Source organism: Sardina pilchardus, chromosome 14 (genome assembly GCF_963854185.1).
Source record: "Sardina pilchardus chromosome 14, fSarPil1.1, whole genome shotgun sequence".
NCBI classification, from domain to species: Eukaryota; Metazoa; Chordata; class Actinopteri; order Clupeiformes; family Clupeidae; genus Sardina; species Sardina pilchardus.
This window is the reverse complement of record NC_085007.1, coordinates 8,414,716-8,433,203: the sequence shown is the minus strand read 5'-3', so window position 1 is coordinate 8,433,203 and position 18,488 is coordinate 8,414,716. Positions and strand designations below refer to the sequence as shown.

The following is an 18,488-nucleotide window of genomic DNA, read 5'->3' as shown; positions in this document are numbered from 1 at the left end:
ATCTATACCATATGCTGTATAATCTAGTGAGTACCACACCACACCCTACAATCGCCCTTTTCTATACCATATGCTGTATATTATAATCTAGTGAGTACCACACCGCACCCCTACAAACGCCCTTTTCTATACCATATGCTGTATACTCTAGTCTAGTGAGTACCACACCGCACCCCTACAAACGCCCTTTTCTATACCATACGCTGTATACTCTAGTGAGTACCACACCGCACCCTACAAACGCCCTTTTCTATACCATATGCTGTATACTCTAGTCTAGTGAGTACCACACCGCACCCTACAAACGCCCTTTTCTATACCATATGCTGTATACTCTAGTCTAGTGAGTACCACACCGCACCCCTACAAACACCCTTTTCTATACCATATGCTGTATAATCTAGTGAGTACCACACCACACCCTACAAACGCCCTTTTCTATACCATATGCTGTATAATCTAGTGAGTACCACACCACACCCTACAAACGCCCTTTTCTATACCATATGCTGTATAATCTAGTACCACACCGCACCCCTACAAACGCCCTTTTCTATACCATATGCTGTATAATCTAGTACCACACCGCACCCCTACAAACGCCCTTTTCTATACCATATGCTGTATAATATAGTGAGTACCACACCGCACCCCTACAAACGCCCCGTTACATTCTAGGTTCTATACCATATGCTGTATAATCTAGTACCACACCGCACCCCTACAGATACATTATATATGCTGTATACTCTAGTGAGTACCACACCGCACCCCTACAGATACATTATATATGCTGTATACTCTAGTGAGTACCACACCGCACCCCTACAGATACATTATATATGCTGTATACTCTAGTGAGTACCACACCGCACCCCTACAGATACATTATATATGCTATATACTCTAGTGAGTACCACACCGCACCCCTACAGATACATTATATATGCTGTATACTCTAGTGAGTACCACACCGCACCCCTACAGATACATTATATATGCTATATACTCTAGTGAGTACCACACCGCACCCCTACAGATACATTATATATGCTGTATACTCTAGTGAGTACCACACCGCACCCCTACAGATACATTATATATGCTATATACTCTAGTGAGTACCACACCGCACCCCTACAAACGCCCTGTTACATTCTATACCATATGCTGTATAATCTAATGAGTACCACACCACACCCCTACAGTTTCATTATATATGCTGTATAATCTAGTACCACATCGCACACCTACAGTTACATTCTATACCATATGCTGTTATATAATCCAGTGAGTACCACACCGCACCCCTACAAACGCCCCGATACATTCTATACCATATGCTGCTGTATGGTATGCTGAGTGAGTACTGTGACACCCCTGCAAACGCCCCGTTACATAATATACATTATACACCATATGCTGCTTGGGTTCCCACTGGGCATGGAATTTCTGGAATATCATGGAGTCAGTCATGGAAATTCAAGTTTTATTTTCGAGCAGGAAAAGTCATGGAATGTTACATTTGACGTAGCTGCTGATGTCTCTATTGTGTCTCTAGTCATGTTGGGTCATAATGTGTGTGGATGGAGTATTTCATAATTAAAATTATACATAAGCAGCCTGTGTGGATGTATGTTTTTTGTTTTACTTTTTCACCTCATGGAAATGACTGATTGAAGCAAATGAAATACTCAGTTATTTACTGAATAGTATTGAATGAAATTGATGGGTGATTCTCTCTCCCTCTCTGTGTGTGTGTGTGTGTGTGTGTGTGTGTGTGTGTGTGTGTGTGTGTGTGTGTGTGTGTGTGTGTGTGTGTGTGTGTGTGTGTGTGTGTGTGTGTGTGTGTGTGTGTGTGTGTGTGTGTGTGTGTGTGTGTGTGTGTGTGTGTGTGTGTGTGTGTGTGTGTGTGTGTACAGGCGTGGGATCCCAGCTGAGCCCCTGTTTGTGGGCTACTGTCGCCATGAGTACAAAGGCAGCCTATGAGCTTGTGGCATGCCTATCTGGCACCTGCAAAAAAGGGAAGAACGCCTCGCCACAATGGCTTTCAAACTACCGACCAATCACAGATGACCTCCATTCACACACCCAGAACCCATCCAATGTCATGCACTGAGCTGATTTTGTCTTTTTTTATTGGAAGGAATGTGAGTGTGTGTGTGTTTGTGTGTGTGTGTGTGTGTGTGTGTGTGTGTGTACGCGCGCACGTGCGTGCTTGTGTGTTTCCATGCTCTAGTGATTGTGTGTGACAGGCTGATCCATCATGTGGAGAGGGAGATTAACTTTCACAAGCTGCTGGTTGAGTGGGATTTCCACAGTCAGTTTTTTTTTTTTATATGAATGAATCAAATCAACTTTATATGATGTTTGTATTGCTGGGTAAGGTTTATAGAACTGACAAGTTCTGACATTTAGGAATGTGAATTGTGAAGAATGTTTCATGAATGATAATAAAATTGATTGAAGTGACTTCTGTGTTTGTGTGTGGTGAGGTCAGTCGCATGTATTGAACACAGTATGCAACCAATAACAGACCCACTCAACGGGAAATGTCACGTTCATATACATTTATAGCCACATCCACATTTTAAATAAACCGTAACATCCATATGTCAATGACCCACCCAAACATACGCACTTATGCTAGTTGGACTAAAGTATTTTCTGAGAAGTCCTTCCATGGTCCACCACTGCTCCGCTCAGTCCCTGCATAAGACGGCCATACTGGTCTCTGCATGGCTGGCAGATCTTGCAGGATTGAAGCGTTTGGTTGAAGGTCCTCTCCTCCATGAGCCGATACAAGGGGGAGGGGGAAGGGGAAGTGACCTCATGACAGGCCAGCCCTCTTCCTGAGCAGGGCAGTCTGGTCCTGCGGGTTCATGGCCTCGTAGCTGGACAGTTGCAGAGAGAAGGTCGCGTTCCCTGAGGTCAAAGTTCGCATGACCGTAGAGTAGCCCTGAGAGGCAAAGAGAAAGTGGAGATGTTCTCACAGGTGATGAGACAGACACCAAGAGACTTTGTCCATCCTGAAGGACATTTGGCATCCAGTGGTTTACAGTGTGACATACAGAACAAGAAAACTATATGATGAAAAGGCAGTCGATCCACCAGGACCTCTACGGGCTGGAGGCTAAAACTGTGACTGAATGGGGCCATGGGCCAATGGAGGAGTCTAGTTGTGTTTGCGTTTGTGTTGTCCAGCCCTGACCGACCAACCCACTATGGCTAGAGAGATTAATCAAAATCAAAGGCTGCAATCATTTGTGAAAGTAGTAGAGGCTCTGACATGATGGTCAATAATGTCACTTTATATGTTTTCTTTTAACATTCATGAGTCCCTTGTATGACAGACAAGTCATGCGCACCAATTAGAGATACTGTGCCTAACATGCTGACACGTTACTAGCCATGGCTCATCATCATCCATCTACACTCATGTTCATGAACCTCATGAGTGTAGCACTGCAGCTGCTGTAATTCCATTCTTGTTGTCTTTATGTGGTATGCATGAACTGGTGGGTTTTTTTTATGATAAGCAGTTGTATGCAGCACTGAAATGCCCGAAACAAATGTCCCCTCTGGGACAATAAAGTTCATCTTATCTCATCTTATCTTGCCTGGCAGCTCTAGCTGTTGGTTTAAGCAACTCGTAGAACCGTTTGCTTTCATATTTACGGTGACCTCAAGAAACAGATCGATGTGAAAAATCACTGCACTCCTCCCTTAATGCTGCCTACATTTGGCAGTAATTCGTAACTTCGGTTTCATTCTTGGATTAATAGAACAGTTCATAGTTCATCTTAATTGGTAATGCTTAAACACATGTTATGTTATGAATGTATTATATAGGGAATCTTTAACTGAAGCTTGACGCAAGTCAAAGCGAATATGTGTGTGTGTGTGTATGTGCATGTATTGTTCAGCTTTAACACCCACCATCATTTCGGCCAGTGGAACCGTGGCCAGCAGGACCTTGTTGTCGTGGCGACTCTGGACGTCCTGGATGGAACCCCGTCGCTGAGCGAGGTCAGCCAGCACAAGGCTCAGTAGCTCCTCCCCTACCGTCACCTCCAGTGACATCACCGGCTCCAGGACCTGCCCACCAGCCTGCTTTAGTGCCTACACACACACACACACACACACACACGTATTCAAACACATTTAAACTGTTAGCTCAATTTTCACAAATAGTCGATTACTACAGTAATCATTCAATAATCAATCAATACATCATGCTCTCTAATTATTCTTGAAGGCCCCCAGTTTAGTGATCATTTCAATGGTGATCTGCACTAGCATCCCAGCAATGTCTGAATCAGGAAGTTCCGTGAGAAGCGAGAAGTTCCGTGAGAAACACAAAATGCTTAAAATTCTCTGGATATACACACACGGCCCCCACAAGCAATGGTTAGCCATGCCGGCTAGCTATAAGATGGCTTAATGTTTATCATGGGGGAGAGACCAAAGGGACGGTTGTGAAATACACACCCCAAAGCTGCTGGAAATGACTGGAGATACTGAGCGGCCCTTTTAAACACTCTAAAGAAGAATATTTTCCTCTCATTACTCTTTTTCGCGCACGCACACACACACACACGACACACACCACACACACGACACACACACACACACACCTTGAGCATGCAGCGCGACACACACGCTGCCACCATGGCTGGCGAAGTGCCCGGCTCGATGCTCACGCTCTGAATCGTGGTGCTCACGCCCTGCATCGGGTACCCCAGCAACGGACCTGGAGACGCAAGAGAGAGAGAGAGAGAGAGAGAGAGAGAGAGAGAGAGAGAGAGAGAGAGAGAGAGAGAGAGAGAGAGAGAGAGAGAGAGAGAGAGAGAGGACTCAAAAATAGCCCTCGCAGGGTATTAACCTGCGGCACAGGTCAGGTTTACAAAGCGTGACAGTTCAGGTTTACAACGCATATGTGAGTGGCTAAAAAGGTCATGTTTACTCGAGTGTGTGTGTGTGTGTGTGTGTGTGTGTGTGTGTGTGTGTGTGTGTGTGTGTGTGTGTGTGTGTGTGTGTGTGTGTGTGTGTGTGTGTGTGTGTGTGTGTGTGTGTGTGTGTGTGTGTGTGTGTGTGTGGAGGGATTTAGGCTGGCGGCACCTGTTGGAAGTGAGCCCTCGTCACCCTCCAGCTTTCTGAGGTCAGGGCTCATGGTTGGTTACCTTGGAGATAAGCGCTGTGCACGCCGTTCTCCACGGCCTCCCGCAGCTCCACAGGAAGCTGCTGCTCCACGTCCTCCTCCAGGGACACGGCGCAGGAAGAGGAGCTGGACGGGTCGTCGCTGGGGTGGACCGACAGACTGACCGTGGCCACGTGTCTCCGCTCCCCCACCGTGCGGTCCAGAGTGTCTGAAACACACGCACACACACACACACACACACACACACACACACAACCCTAGGTGATCACAGTATCAGTTACACCAGGCTTTCTAATGAGGAGACTCAGAGGAGACACAAGAATCTCCATTAGAAATATACAGGGGTTAGTTCTTAATGCAAACATGGTGGTCAACTACACATATTAAACCCCTTTCGCTGCCAAAAGTTGACATGTGAATACATTGTGCCAATCATGTGATCTCGCAGCTGGAGCGAGGTTGTGTCAAGAAGTACCCAAAAAAGCGTTGCAATATGCATATCAACCTTTATGACCACGGCTGAGCAAAAGCAATCCAAAAAGTCAGGTGACTTACAAACCACACACGCCAACAACAACAGGTCAAGTATAATCTCAACTTCATATTACATTTATGAACTACTATAATCAGACTAAAGACACACACACACAGATAAAACAGACTAATTTACAACAGGATAAAAGATCCCTACACAAACAAATTCTTCAAAATAGTTGAACAGTAAATTGTCAAGATAATTTTCTTTTCTTGTTTACCACTTAGAGGGAAACATACAGCATACACACACTAGAGCAACCAGATTCAGACACAGACATACTTGAGGATGGTCCTCAGGCTACAGAGAAAGTTGCACTCTTTAGTGCACCCTAGTGGTAAAGGTATGCAACGGTTACCTTAAAATGGACAATCCTATTCCACACCAGCACCATATATAAACTAGAAAAGCACTCAGAGAGCGCAGCTACCTCCGCCTGCATTGTTCTTCCTAGGTTGTCATACATTTGAACCTAAACTATTCCGATTGCCGCCACACCATGCCATTACACCAATAAGCGAAACACATAAACGGCTCCGGAATCCCAACGGTGTTACGGATCACTCCCAAAATGTAATCGTTTCTTCCTTGGGTCATGCCTGACATTCGCTGAAAATTTCAGCGAAATCCATCCATCACTTTTTGAGTTATCTAGCTAACAAACAGACAGACAAACAGACAGACAAACAGACAGACAAACATATGCTGGTCCCCGATGAAAACATAACCTCCTTGGCGGAGGTAATGAACTGTTTATTGGTAACTGATGGGATAAGGGGGTGCAACTTGGCGTATGAGGGTTTCCTTGGTCACGACTGATGTCTTTTAAACTGGTAAAAAGAAGCCACGGACTACCATCTGACTGGCATATTTGGCTTGGGTTGTTGTGATTGGCTGAAGTAGTCGCTGAGCTGACCTGTGGTGGATGCTGATTGGAGGATAGTCTCCCGGTAGGCCACCTGCAGAGGCCCCAGGTGTGTCTCGACGCCGTACTCTCTCCTGATGCGATCGTGGATGATCTCGATGTGCAGTTCACCCATACCACACAGCACAGTCTGGTGAGGGAGGAGCAGAGAGAGAGGGAGAGAGAGAGAGAGAGAGAAGACAGAGTGAGAGAGAGAGAGAGAGAGAGAAGAGAGAGAGAAGAGAGAGAGAGAGAAAGAGAGAGGGAAAGAGAGAGAGAGAGAGAGAGAAGAGAGAGAGGGAGAAGAGAGAGAGAATACAGAGTGAGAGAAGAGAGAAGAAAAAGACAGAGAGATTTGATTCTGCGATTTAATGTTAAATGATCAAGTTTGTTTCTCACTTTTTCTATATATCTGTGTGTGTGTGTGTGTGTGTTTTTACCTGTCCAGAGTCGGGGTCTATGCGGACCTTAAGACTCGGGTCCTCCCTCTGTAGGCAGGTTAGGGCATGGTCCAAGTCTACACACACACACACACACACACACACACACACACACACACACACACACACACACACACACACACACACACACACACACACACACACACACACACACACACACACACACACACACACACACACACACACACACACACACACACACACAAAAATGAGGTAAATATATCTCATGTCAGTTATCTCATCCCCATGTAATGTGTTGGGCTGTGGTGCTGCTTTGTCTCACCAGCCTGCTTGGCCATGGATGGCGGCTCTATGGAGCAGAAGAAGACAGGTTCTGGGACCTCCACCCCCGCCAGGACCAGCCCAGGGGCCTCCGTGCCACCCGCTCCCCCAGCCGAGGCGCTCCGCTCCTGGGCCTCCTTCTGAGCGCGCCGGCCTGCAGCCACCGCAGACGCCCTGGAGGACACGATGGTGTCGCCCGTCACTGTCTGGGAAGGATGGAAAAATAAACATGACATACGCACACACATGAACACAGACAGAGGAACACACACAGACAGACACAAACACACACATACGTGTCGAAACGTCAGTTTGTTTGCACCAATATAAGACTGCACGTGAGATCAGTGTGCTCCAGTCTCCTTCCTACTTGATTCTCCTGAAAGTCCTACTGAGAAGCCCCTGAAACAGCAGACGATTTTGGATTGATGCGCAGAGTTCTTCATTTTAACAACACACATACGTGCACATGTCGGGTCCTGCTTTATTAGTGACAGTGACGCAGTGCATTATTTCTGTGTACGTGTCTATGTGTAGTTATATCAAATGTCCATGTTTTGAATATTTGCGTATGTGGTACTGTGTACATTTGTGGACACGTGATCGTCACGGTCATAAACTCAAACAGATCAAGCATGTATCTATGAATGTGCAACATGTCAATGTTGCAACTGAGAGAAAATGGGATAGAGCATTGTTTCCTTCAGTATATTTTCATATGTGGGTTCATATTCTGCATTTCTCACTAGAAGGTCACTTTGACACTGAAAGTATGCTCCTGCGTTGTGACCCTGTATGATATCTGTACTGTTCCTAAACATGGCGGCGTGTTGTCCTTCTTGGCTCAACATACATTGATTAGGGTAGACTGGATGTCTCCTGACTCCGCCACTATTATTACCTATCCTTTGCTGTTGTGTTTAAGCCCTAACGTTCCTGGTCTAGTTAGCTGATGGGTCTTTAGGGTGAAATTATGCCCTTGATGCACATCATTGTAAATAAAACTCTGTTCCTGATTTTTCCTACCATTGGTCTGACTAGGCTTTTATTCATCTGTAGTATCAAAATGACCATCAACGTACAATGTCAAAGTGAAAGGAGATTTCTACAAAGTAATGTTAATTAATTAAAAAGATATAATGCAAAATAATCGCTTACATACTGTAAATGTTTACTCCCTTCAAGACAGCAGACTGCACTTTTGGCCGCAATTGTATGGAGTCTGCATGGATAGGTCTTAATTAGTCTTGCACATCTTGATAATGCAATTGTACTCACTTTACAAATGTCAGTTGAGAGTAAGTGGAATAGAGCATTATGCCCCATATTCCAATATGTGGGTTCATGTTCTGCATTTCTCACTAGAAGGTCACTTTGACACTGAAAGTATGCTCCTGCGTTGTGGCCCTGTATGATATCTGTACTGTTCCTAAACATAGAATAGAATGGGAGGGAAATTCAGTTCTCTGCATTTAACCCAATTTAACCGAATTAGTGAACACACAGCACACAGTAAACACACAGTGAGATGAATCACACAACCCAGAGCAGTGAGCTACCTGCCCAACCAGCGGCGTTTGGGGAACAGTGAGGGGTTAGGTGCCTTGCTCAAGGGCACTTCAGCCGAGGTGGACTGGTCAGGGATCGAACCGGCAACCCTCTGGTTACAAGCCCAAAGCCCTAACCAGTACACCACGGCTGCCCTAACATGTCTGTTTCGCGTCAACAGCTTCCTGACTTTGCCACTGTAACTGTATGATTATCTGTCCTTTGCTGTTGAATACTTAAACCCTAACTATTTCCTTGTCTAGCTAGAGTAACTGATGGAGTCATGCTGTCTCTCCCTTGATGCGAATCATTGTAAATAAAAATCTGTTCCTGATCTTTCCTAGCATTGGAACTGGGTCTTCTCGTCATTCATCTGTGGTATCAAAATTACCATTAAAACCCAGGCCAACCAATCATCCAGTGGCAATGCTACCATTGCTCCATCATACTTGTAGAATGTGTGCATATGCGTGAGTGTGTGTGTGTGTGTGTGTGTGTGTGTGTGTGTGTGTGTGTGTGTGTGTATGCCACACCTGTTTGAGTCCAACAGTGAGAGCGATGTTTCCTGCACTAAGGGAAGGAATCTCTACGTGCTGGTCAGCAAAGGGCAGCAGCAGACGGCTCATCCTCTCCCTATAACACACAAGTGAAGCTCTTAGAAATTAATCATTTATCATACATATAAGAACCACATTATGGTATTCAAATCTAACCTCAGTACAGCTAAGGGGGGGCATTCCAAGTATGTGGTTTAGAGACAAACCTGGATCAGCTAACTCAGAGTAAGTGGTAAACCTCCTACAACAAGGGCCCAATGGCATTGCTTTGTTAGAAGCATAAAGCCTTACAGCTCTTCTATTAGGAGGTTTACTACTTAATGAGATAACTTACCCAGGTTTGTCACTAAACCACATACTGGAATACCCCCCAGGTCTACATATAACATAGTGCTGAGTTCAAAACACTGAACTAAGTTGTGTTTGTATCTTCAGAGTCTTCAGAATGCAGTGTTTGTTCATTTCAGAATGAAAGAATTGAGGTCATAATTTGATACGTTGACATACGTTCCGTTTCTGTTGATGTTGTGGACCGACGACTGGGGCTTCATAGAACCGGAGTAGATGCGCAGGAACACCAGTGGACCTCTCTGCTTGTCGTGGACGACCTTGAAGGCCAACGCACACAGGTCGTCTTTATACCAGCGTCTGTAAAAACAACACTCTTTTTAGTAAAAGAATATCAACGATTTCAAAATTCAACATACGTCTAATCCAAATCCTATTTTGTGTGCCTGCTGCACTTTATATGTTTGCAGAGGCGTCCTGAGTACCCAAGTAAAAAAAAAAGTTCAGCTCAGTGGAAAAGCATCAAACGTCATTTGCGTTTCACAAGCAGCAAACCTCCCCCTGTGTGATCACACTGTACCACCCGAACAGGACCAAACAACACAAAGCGGTTTTAAACTGGTCTATAGCGATCGTTAGATCAGTCTTGATATTGCTCATATACTAATACAAGTCAGACAGTTTCACAAAAACAAAGACTGACTCGTACTGGACTAAAGAAATGCTTGATCAGTGCGTGATTGTGTGCTAGCTCTTTCTCTCTGTGCTGTCTGATGGTGTAAATATGGTCTGTTAAACACACACACACACACACACACACACACACACACACACAGACACACAGACACACAGACACACAGACACACAGACACACACACACACACACACACACACACGCACACAGGGGAGAAGAAAGAACGCACACCAGGTGGTGGTGCCGCTCGTGGGGCGCGGGCAGGTAGAGGGTGATGGCGTCCAGGAGGGGCTGCACACCTTTGTTCTTCAGGGCACTGCCCACCAGGACGGGCACGCCTGTCCGCGCCAGTGTGATCCGCCGCACGGCCTGCTGAAGCTGAAACACACACACACACACACACACACACGCACACACACACACACACACACACATGCACACACACTCAAGATCAACATTGCATACTCACATACTTACACTATATGCCTGATATATAAGGCACACACCAGGGCATGGAAATTAGAAATGCTGGTAACATTTCCTATTTGATTTACTATTGAGTGGATTATGGATTTTACCATTTATTTAGCAGTGGCTAAACATTTGAAAAAGTTAATTTTCCACCCCTGCCACTCTCACACAGAGACAGAGCACACACACACACACACACCGAGCACAGTGTTGTTTCCCGACTCACCTTCTCTGGAGGAACAGCATCAAAGTCCTCACTGAACTCCCCCAATAGCAGCTCAGCAAACTCATCATCGAGATCTGCCACCTGAACACACACACACACACACACACACAGACACACAGACACACAGACACACACACACACACACACACACACACACACACACACACACACACACACACACACACACACACACACACACACACACACACACACACACACACACACACACACACACACACACACACACACACACACACACACACACGGTCATCTCTAGAATTTGTACATTAACTCAATATCACACTACATTCAGTTATGTTAAACAATCATTTCATTCCCCCATCACATCCCAGCTATAATCTACAAATACAATTTCAGACTTGCCAAATCAATTTCTAAAATCATTACATTTAGAATTATGTCTGGTAGTCACAATCAGACACTTTCATTCGCCATTGCCAAGCACGTGGACTACAAGGAATTTATTTTGGTGCATTTGTCAACATCAAAACATACAGTAGATTAGGTGTGAGGCGCTGACTACACCTGACAGGTGCGTGGTCATAGGGGTTCGGACTTCACCTGTCAGGTGTGTGGTAATGGAAGTGCTGACTTCACCTGTCAGGTGTGTGGTAATGGAAGTACTGACTTCACCTGTCAGGTGTGTGGTAATGGAAGTACTGACTTCACCTGTCAGGTGTGTGGTAATGGAGGTACTGCCTTCACCTGTCAGGTGTGTGGTAATGTAGACAGACTGCACCTGTCAGGTGTGTGGCAATGTAGACAGACTGCACCTGTCAGGTGTGTGGCAATGTAGACAGACTGCACCTGTCAGGTATGTAGTAATGGAGGTACTGACTTCACCTGTCAGGTGCGTGGTAATGAAGGTACTGACTTCACCTGTCAGGTACGTGGCTCACCTGTTCTATGAGGGCCCCTCTGGCGTCGTTGGTCTGTTCAAGCAGCTCTGGGTCGTCCCCTGGCCCCAGGGCCGTCACATCAAACGCCCGGCCATCGTCCTCACGCCCTTTTGCCAGCCAGGTCATCCGTTGCTTGGTGACCAGGTCCACCAGCCCACTGAAGCTCCTCCCACTGCCGATGGGAATCTGACAGGAAGTACGACAGACACGATGTTACATCACCACCTCAGCATCCTCTACAGTGTAGTGTTCCAGCTCGACCCTGGGAGAAGGCTTGCTATTTGAATGGCTATCAATCATGTACGCTGTCAACTAATGTCTACATGTATGTATTATTATTGATCATTACTCAAATATTATTTATAACTATTATGATAACAAATTATTTATGTAACAAATGATTTCCTTCTTCACCATGAATAATAGGACAGCATATGATTCTGCGTTAAGTATGTGAGCATGTACGGCGTGACTGTTGACTAGGACACTGGTACCTGCAGCAGGACTGGGTTGGCCTTCAGTTTCTCCTTGATGCTCTGGATGGAGAGGCTCAGGCTGAGGAGAAACATTTAAACAGATGCAGTTCAGCCTTGACCTCTGACCTCTGCCTCCGGTGATTGGCTGACAACGGCGGACAACTACAATGTTCTAATCTAGATTGTCCTCGAAGATCTGCCCTTGTCTACATCTTTCTTACATTTGTTCTAAATGTCTTTACGGACACTCTAGGTATTTTGGCACAGATGTTGAGAGGTGGTCGAAAGTGAACACTGTGTGTGTGTGTGTGTGTGTGTGTGTGTGTGTGTGTGTGTGTGTGTTTGTGTGTGTGCGCGTGTGTGTGTGTGAGAGAGAGATAGAGTGTGTTTCTGTTCGTGTTTGTGGCTTGTGTGTATGAGAGTGTTTACAGTATGTGTGTCTATGAAAGTATGTAAGTGAGAGAGATAGAGAGGCAGTGTGTGTATGTGAGTATTACCTGGCTCCAGGCTTGTCCATCTTGTTCAGAAAGCACACGCAAGGCACTTCGTGCTTGTCTGCCTGCCGCCAAACAGTCAAGGTTTGGGCCTTACAAACACACACACACACACACACACAGAGAGAGAGTGATTGAGATGAGCATCCCCAGCCCTGTCCACCAGCTGCAGATGTTTACAACACTAGGTATATCTGTTCATGCACTGACAAAAACACACACACACACACACACACACACACGTTGCTGGCCCTCACCTCCACCCCTGCGGAGGCATCGAACACGGCCACGGCCCCATCCAGCACTCTCAGCGCTCTCTCCACCTCCAGGGTGAAGTCCACGTGCCCTACAGCAACACAGCACCACCATCATTACCATGGCAACAATACCAGGGATAACACACTGCAGAACTAGTCAATATCTGATGATCTAGCGCTGTGTCAGACACAACATGCACTAGAAAGAATCATACATGTTGTCCTGATTCAGTAACAAAAAATCCTAAAACTGCCATCAAATAATACCTAACATCAACTAGCTAGGCTGGGTAAACTCTGCCTGATCTGCTGCCGATTTGGATTTCGCCCTGCAGCTCAGGCTGGAAACTTGCACATCTGTATCTCCTGCTTCCTGTCCAAATCTTCTGGGTTCAATCACAACATATCTTATTCAAAAGGTGCATCCGGATCTTTGGTCTGATTGGTTGAAGGACTATCCAAACGCGTACGAGTCATTTGAACTATGCATTGATCATGCCTCTTGTGCAGTAGAAATAAAGCGCAAAGTCCTCAGACTCCTGTTCAATCTTAAAGGGATATTCCGCCATTTTTGGAAATACGCTCATTTTCCACCTCCCCTCGAGCAAAACAATCGATATTTACCTTGTTCCCGTTCATCCAGCCATTCTGTGAGTCTGGCGATACAACTTTTAGCTTCAGCCTAGCATAGATCATTGAATCGGATTAGACCATTAGCTTCTCGCCTGCTAGCTTCATGTTTAAAAGTGACTAAGATTTCTGGTAATTTTCCCATTTAAAACGTGTCTCCTCTCAAGTTAGAAAGTGCAATAAGACCAACTGAAAATGAAACCTGGCGTTTTTCTAGGCTGATTTGACATGGAACTACACTCTCATCTGGCGTAATAATCAAGGCAACTTGCAAACGTACCATAGGCGCAGTGATATCTTACGCAGCATCTGAAAATAGTCCCCATAGACAACAAGCAGTAGTAGTGCCAGTAGCTGCAAGTTGCCTTGATTATTACGCCAGATGAGAGTGTAGTTCCATGTCAAATCAGCCTAGAAAAACCCCAGGTTTCATTTTCAGTTGGTCTTGTTGCACTTTCTAACTTGAGAGGAGACACGTTTTAAATGGGAAAATTACCAGAAATCTTAGTCACTTTTAAACATGAAGCTAGCAGGCAAGAAGCTAATGGTCTAATCCGATTCAATGATCTATGCTAGGCTGAAGCTAAAAGTTGTATCGCCAGACTCACAGAATGGCTGGATGAACGGGAGCAAGGTAAATATCGATTGTTTTGCTCGAGGGAAGGTGGAAAATGAGCGTATTTCCAAAAATGGCGGAATATCCCTTTAAAAGACTGAGTTTAGTATGGTGATAGCCAGACTAGCAAATAGCCTCAATCCAGACTGGATTAATCTGGATACAACACAAGAAGCAGGAGCATCAATGCCAGAATGGAGAAACCTTTAAGCCGTATACAGAGTTTATACAGATGAAACAGACAGCCCAAAGACCAACAGCAAACCACGCTGAAACTATCAGCAGCAACGTAATTTTGATACTGCTGTCAGGGAGGGAGGATAACAGATCAAACAGGATCACAGATGGGTCATTCCACCTCAATTCAACGGATTTTAGAGAAAATTTCTGCTTGACCATCTCAGATTTGCTTCAAACTTTTACCATCTAAAGAGTAACCATTTAAACTAACTTAGCCAAAATATTAGATCAGTATACCTAATACATCCAGAGAAAAACATTTTTGAACATGGTACCCCCCTTCTGATTTTTGGCACATTGGCGCCCTCATCTAAATCTGCAGCAAAGTTCAGATGTCATTATCTCAAAAAGTGTTCAAGCTAAAGACTTTTTGAGAATTTAAAAGACTTTTAAAAGAATTTTCTGTGAATAATGATTGCTACCTACAGATTCCACATATTCATTCCTAAGTCGTATGTGTTGACACTGACTGTGTTTCAATCTTGTGAAATCAGAAGAAAAATTGCAGATTTCTTTCACACCCCCACATTGGGTGCCCCATTACACAATTTGTAAACAAAATGTTTGGCAAATGGTTATGTCTCTCTACAGAAGTGTTTAAGCTGTCTTTGAAAAAGTAATGAAGAGGTGTCTATATTGCTTTTTTGTTGGAAGTATTGTAACACAAAACTGAAAAACAATCAATTTGGATAATATTGTATCTCCCCGTTACAGAGGTATGACAAGCTATACCAATGAATTGAACACATCTCCAGAAAGAGTATGGAATGGGCTTTCAGACTGTGAAATTTCAAGATGGTATTATGGCTATGGTTATTGAAATGTTATTTTTGAAATATTGGTCTACTATAACAACACATTGCTGATATCCATGAACAGTGACATCTAGTGGCATTAAATAGTGACAGCAGCAATTTATTTCGGAAATACAGGAAATATTTTATTAGTTCATCACTCAGCAAGTAAATGAAAATATAAATGTTTAACAGTATGAGACATAAACATCTGATACTTAGGAATAAGACAAGGATTATGAAATCATTAAATAATAGCACATAAAAGCAACGCTAATTGTTGTAATAGACCAATATTTAAAAAAATGTTTTTTAATAACTGCAGCAATAATACCATCTTGAAATTTCACAGTCTGAAAGTCCATTCCATACTCTTTCTGGAGATGTGTTCAATTCATTGGTATAGCGTGTCATACCTCTGTAATGGGGAGATACAATATCATCCAAATTGATTATTTTTCAGTTTTGTGTTACAATACTTCCAACAAAAAAGCAATATAGACACCTCTTAATTACTTTTTCAAAGACAGCTTAAACACTTCTGTAGAGAGATATAACCATTTGTCAAACATTTTGTTTACAAATTGTGTAATGGAGCACCCAATGTGGGGGTTGAAAAAAAATCTGCCATTTTTCTTCTGATTTCACAAGATTGAAACACAGTCAGTATCAATACATACGGCCTACCAATGAATATGTGGAATCTATAGGTAGCAATCATTATTCCCAGAAAATTTGAAGTCTTTAGCTTGAACACTTTTTGAGATAATGACATCTGAACGTTGCTGCAGATTTAGATGAGGGCGCCAATGTGCCAAAAATCAGAAGGGGGGTACCATGTTCAAAAACGTTTTTCTCTGGATGTATTAGGTATACCAATCTAATATTTTGGCTAAGTCAGTTTAAATGGTTACTCTTCAGGTGGTAACATTTTGAAGGAAATCTGAGATGGTCAAGCAGAAGGCATTTGTTGAATTGAGGTGGAATGACCCAGATCAAACTGGACACAAATGATCAGAGGGGCACCTGGTGTGTCTATGAGGTTGACCCTGTGCTGTTTCCAGTCGAAGGTGACGGCTGCTGACTGGATGGTGATTCCCCTCTCTCTCTCCTGGGCCATGTAGTCCGTCACCGTGTCCCCATCGTCCACATCTGAGCGGAGAAAACACACAGAGAAGAGGGAATCCTATACAGGGTCTGAGAATCGGTCGAGATGATACAGTGGACATCGAGGCAGATGTTTGGGGGAGGTTCATGGCGAGAGCTAAGTTCAGTTCTCAGTTCATCACCAACCCTCTATTAGTGTTAGGGTAATAATAAATCTCTCACTTATGAAAAGTGGTGAAGTTTCTTGAGCCAAGTTTGACTGTGTTTTGACAGTGCTACAGCCCTGCCTGGACACACGCCTGAACTTGAAGAAATAATGCATAGTAATAACTGCAGAAACAATGCCGTTATAGCCACACTGCTTAAATGCTGACAAGATTTGTGAACATTCTCATCACTTCCCTACATCATCAGGAAGGTACACATCAGCTCGGTATGCTCTGAGGCTCGGCCCATCCTGTGGGGGCCCAATATAGTGTTTACTGACCGCCTAACGCTCTGATGTAGCCGGAGTAAAAGAGCATCCTCTCCGTGGTAGTGGTTTTCCCTGCGTCGATGTGCGCCATGATGCCGATGTTTCTGATTCTGTTGAAAAAAATGGGGAAATGTTTATTTACCATTCATGGCGTTTTGATTTTTTGTTACCCTTACTTAATATCATGACAGGCATAGCCTACTTTGATATGTCCGGGGTGACCACCTGTCGTGGAGATTTGACATCATCTGTTGAAACAAAAACAAAGTCGAGTTTAATTATCTCCACAAAGTTCAGTGGGGGAAATAGCTCAAGTTAGCTCCATCAGTTTGTTGTGGATTAAGGGGCACATTTGGACATACCTGGCAAAGATCGGTAGCTTCTTTTCCCCTGCCATCTACACCCGAGCGTTTGAGCTCCATTCTTGCTGGAGCAGGCATACTGCTGGATGCAACACAATACATTTCATAAGCAAGATGCTACCAAGGAGTATCAAACATACCCTTTGATGTTACTTGCTAGATATCCTAAGGTTAAATGAATGACTGAATAGGCTACGGCCTCACTAGCAAGCAAGCTCTAATGTTATCACTTACCGCACGCAAGATGCTAAATGTTACACCAAATCGCATAGTGTAGGCTATCCTTTCAGGGTATTTGCCGATATGATGTCTGATGATTCATATCCAAAGTGTGTTCATATTCATGAACTTGAGTGGATCTGTCAAACGACATGTCCCGGTCGCTGCTCACGTTAGGTAAAGACAGTGTAACTGTAACACATGCACGCAGGAAACAAGGAACAGTGAACTTTGTTCCGAGTGTGTATTCGTTCCCGGTTGTCTGTTGCCCAGTGGACGACAATTTGATGCCAGCCATAATTCTTTCTTTTTTCACAATTAAAAAAAAAAAAAAAAGGAGACCAACAAATTGAAGATGGTTATCTGTACTGTTTTTGGTCCTGGTACCAGTTAGGCAGGCTAAGCTTCTTCCACTTGATATCTGCATATTTAGTAGTCAGGTTAAATATAGACCATTCAAGACTAGGCCTATGCCCAGGCCTATATTTAACCTGACTAACCAAAATTTTCCTTAGAAAAAAAAAACATTTCTGTAAGAAGGAACCGCTAGTCCTACATTTAATCTATTCAGGAAGGAGTTAAAATAGTCAACGTGTCTGTGTTTGTCAGCTGGTGGAGGAAATTGTCACCTACACCCACTGTTAATTTTACACCTACTCGGAAATAAGCCTAGCCTACTCTCATCAAGCAACCTGCTACCACAATGAGAACAACCTGAAGAATGTTATAGGTCACCTACCTAAAATAATGACCAAAAAAAATCAGGTTTCT

At 44.1% G+C, this 18,488-nt stretch overlaps 2 protein-coding genes across 8 annotated transcripts in view; one reads left to right on the top strand and one right to left on the bottom strand.

Moving 5' to 3' along the window:
• Window positions 1-2,472, top strand: part of hexb (hexosaminidase B (beta polypeptide)) — a 20,653-nt gene extending 18,181 nt beyond the window's left edge. For all 6 annotated transcript variants that reach the window (XM_062554922.1, XM_062554921.1, XM_062554920.1 and 3 more), the window contains exon 14: window positions 1,923-2,472. In XM_062554922.1, coding sequence (XP_062410906.1) covers window positions 1,923-1,989 — 67 coding nt within the window. In that variant the 3' untranslated portion in view covers window positions 1,990-2,472. The remainder of the gene's footprint in view (window positions 1-1,922) is intronic.
• A 51-nt stretch (window positions 2,473-2,523) lies between these two features.
• gfm2 (GTP dependent ribosome recycling factor mitochondrial 2) lies at window positions 2,524-17,874 on the bottom strand. 2 transcript variants are annotated; one of them, XM_062554918.1, is made up of 20 exons: window positions 17,733-17,874; window positions 17,499-17,580; window positions 17,339-17,384; window positions 17,149-17,246; window positions 16,581-16,706; window positions 13,275-13,363; window positions 13,021-13,109; window positions 12,542-12,602; window positions 12,048-12,233; window positions 11,128-11,208; window positions 10,660-10,808; window positions 9,956-10,096; window positions 9,425-9,524; window positions 7,345-7,549; window positions 7,041-7,117; window positions 6,613-6,751; window positions 5,184-5,369; window positions 4,638-4,753; window positions 3,940-4,122; window positions 2,524-2,959 (listed from the first exon to the last, which is right to left on the bottom strand). In XM_062554918.1, the coding sequence occupies exons 1-20, from the start codon at window positions 17,766-17,768 to the stop codon at window positions 2,831-2,833; spliced, it is 2,319 nt and encodes a 772-aa protein (XP_062410902.1). In that variant the 5' UTR covers window positions 17,769-17,874; the 3' UTR covers window positions 2,524-2,830. The 2 variants fall into 2 exon arrangements, with proteins under 2 accessions (XP_062410902.1, XP_062410903.1); XM_062554919.1 differs by having other exon boundaries at window positions 17,499-17,577.
• Window positions 17,875-18,488: the final 614 nt, after the last annotated feature.

What these genes read in the sequence shown, in the direction of transcription:
- gfm2 (XM_062554918.1), bottom strand. Translation starts at nt 17,768, where the DNA reads ATGCGATTTGGTGTAACATTTAGCATCTTGCGTGCG. An exon ending in CTACATCAGAGCGTTAGGCG is followed by an intron (nt 16,707 to 17,148) that starts GTCAGTAAACAC and finishes TTCTCCGCTCAG; the next exon opens with ATGTGGACGATGGGGACACG. An exon ending in TTCCACTGGCCGAAATGATG is followed by an intron (nt 2,960 to 3,939) that starts GTGGGTGTTAAA and finishes TTTGCCTCTCAG; the next exon opens with GGCTACTCTACGGTCATGCG.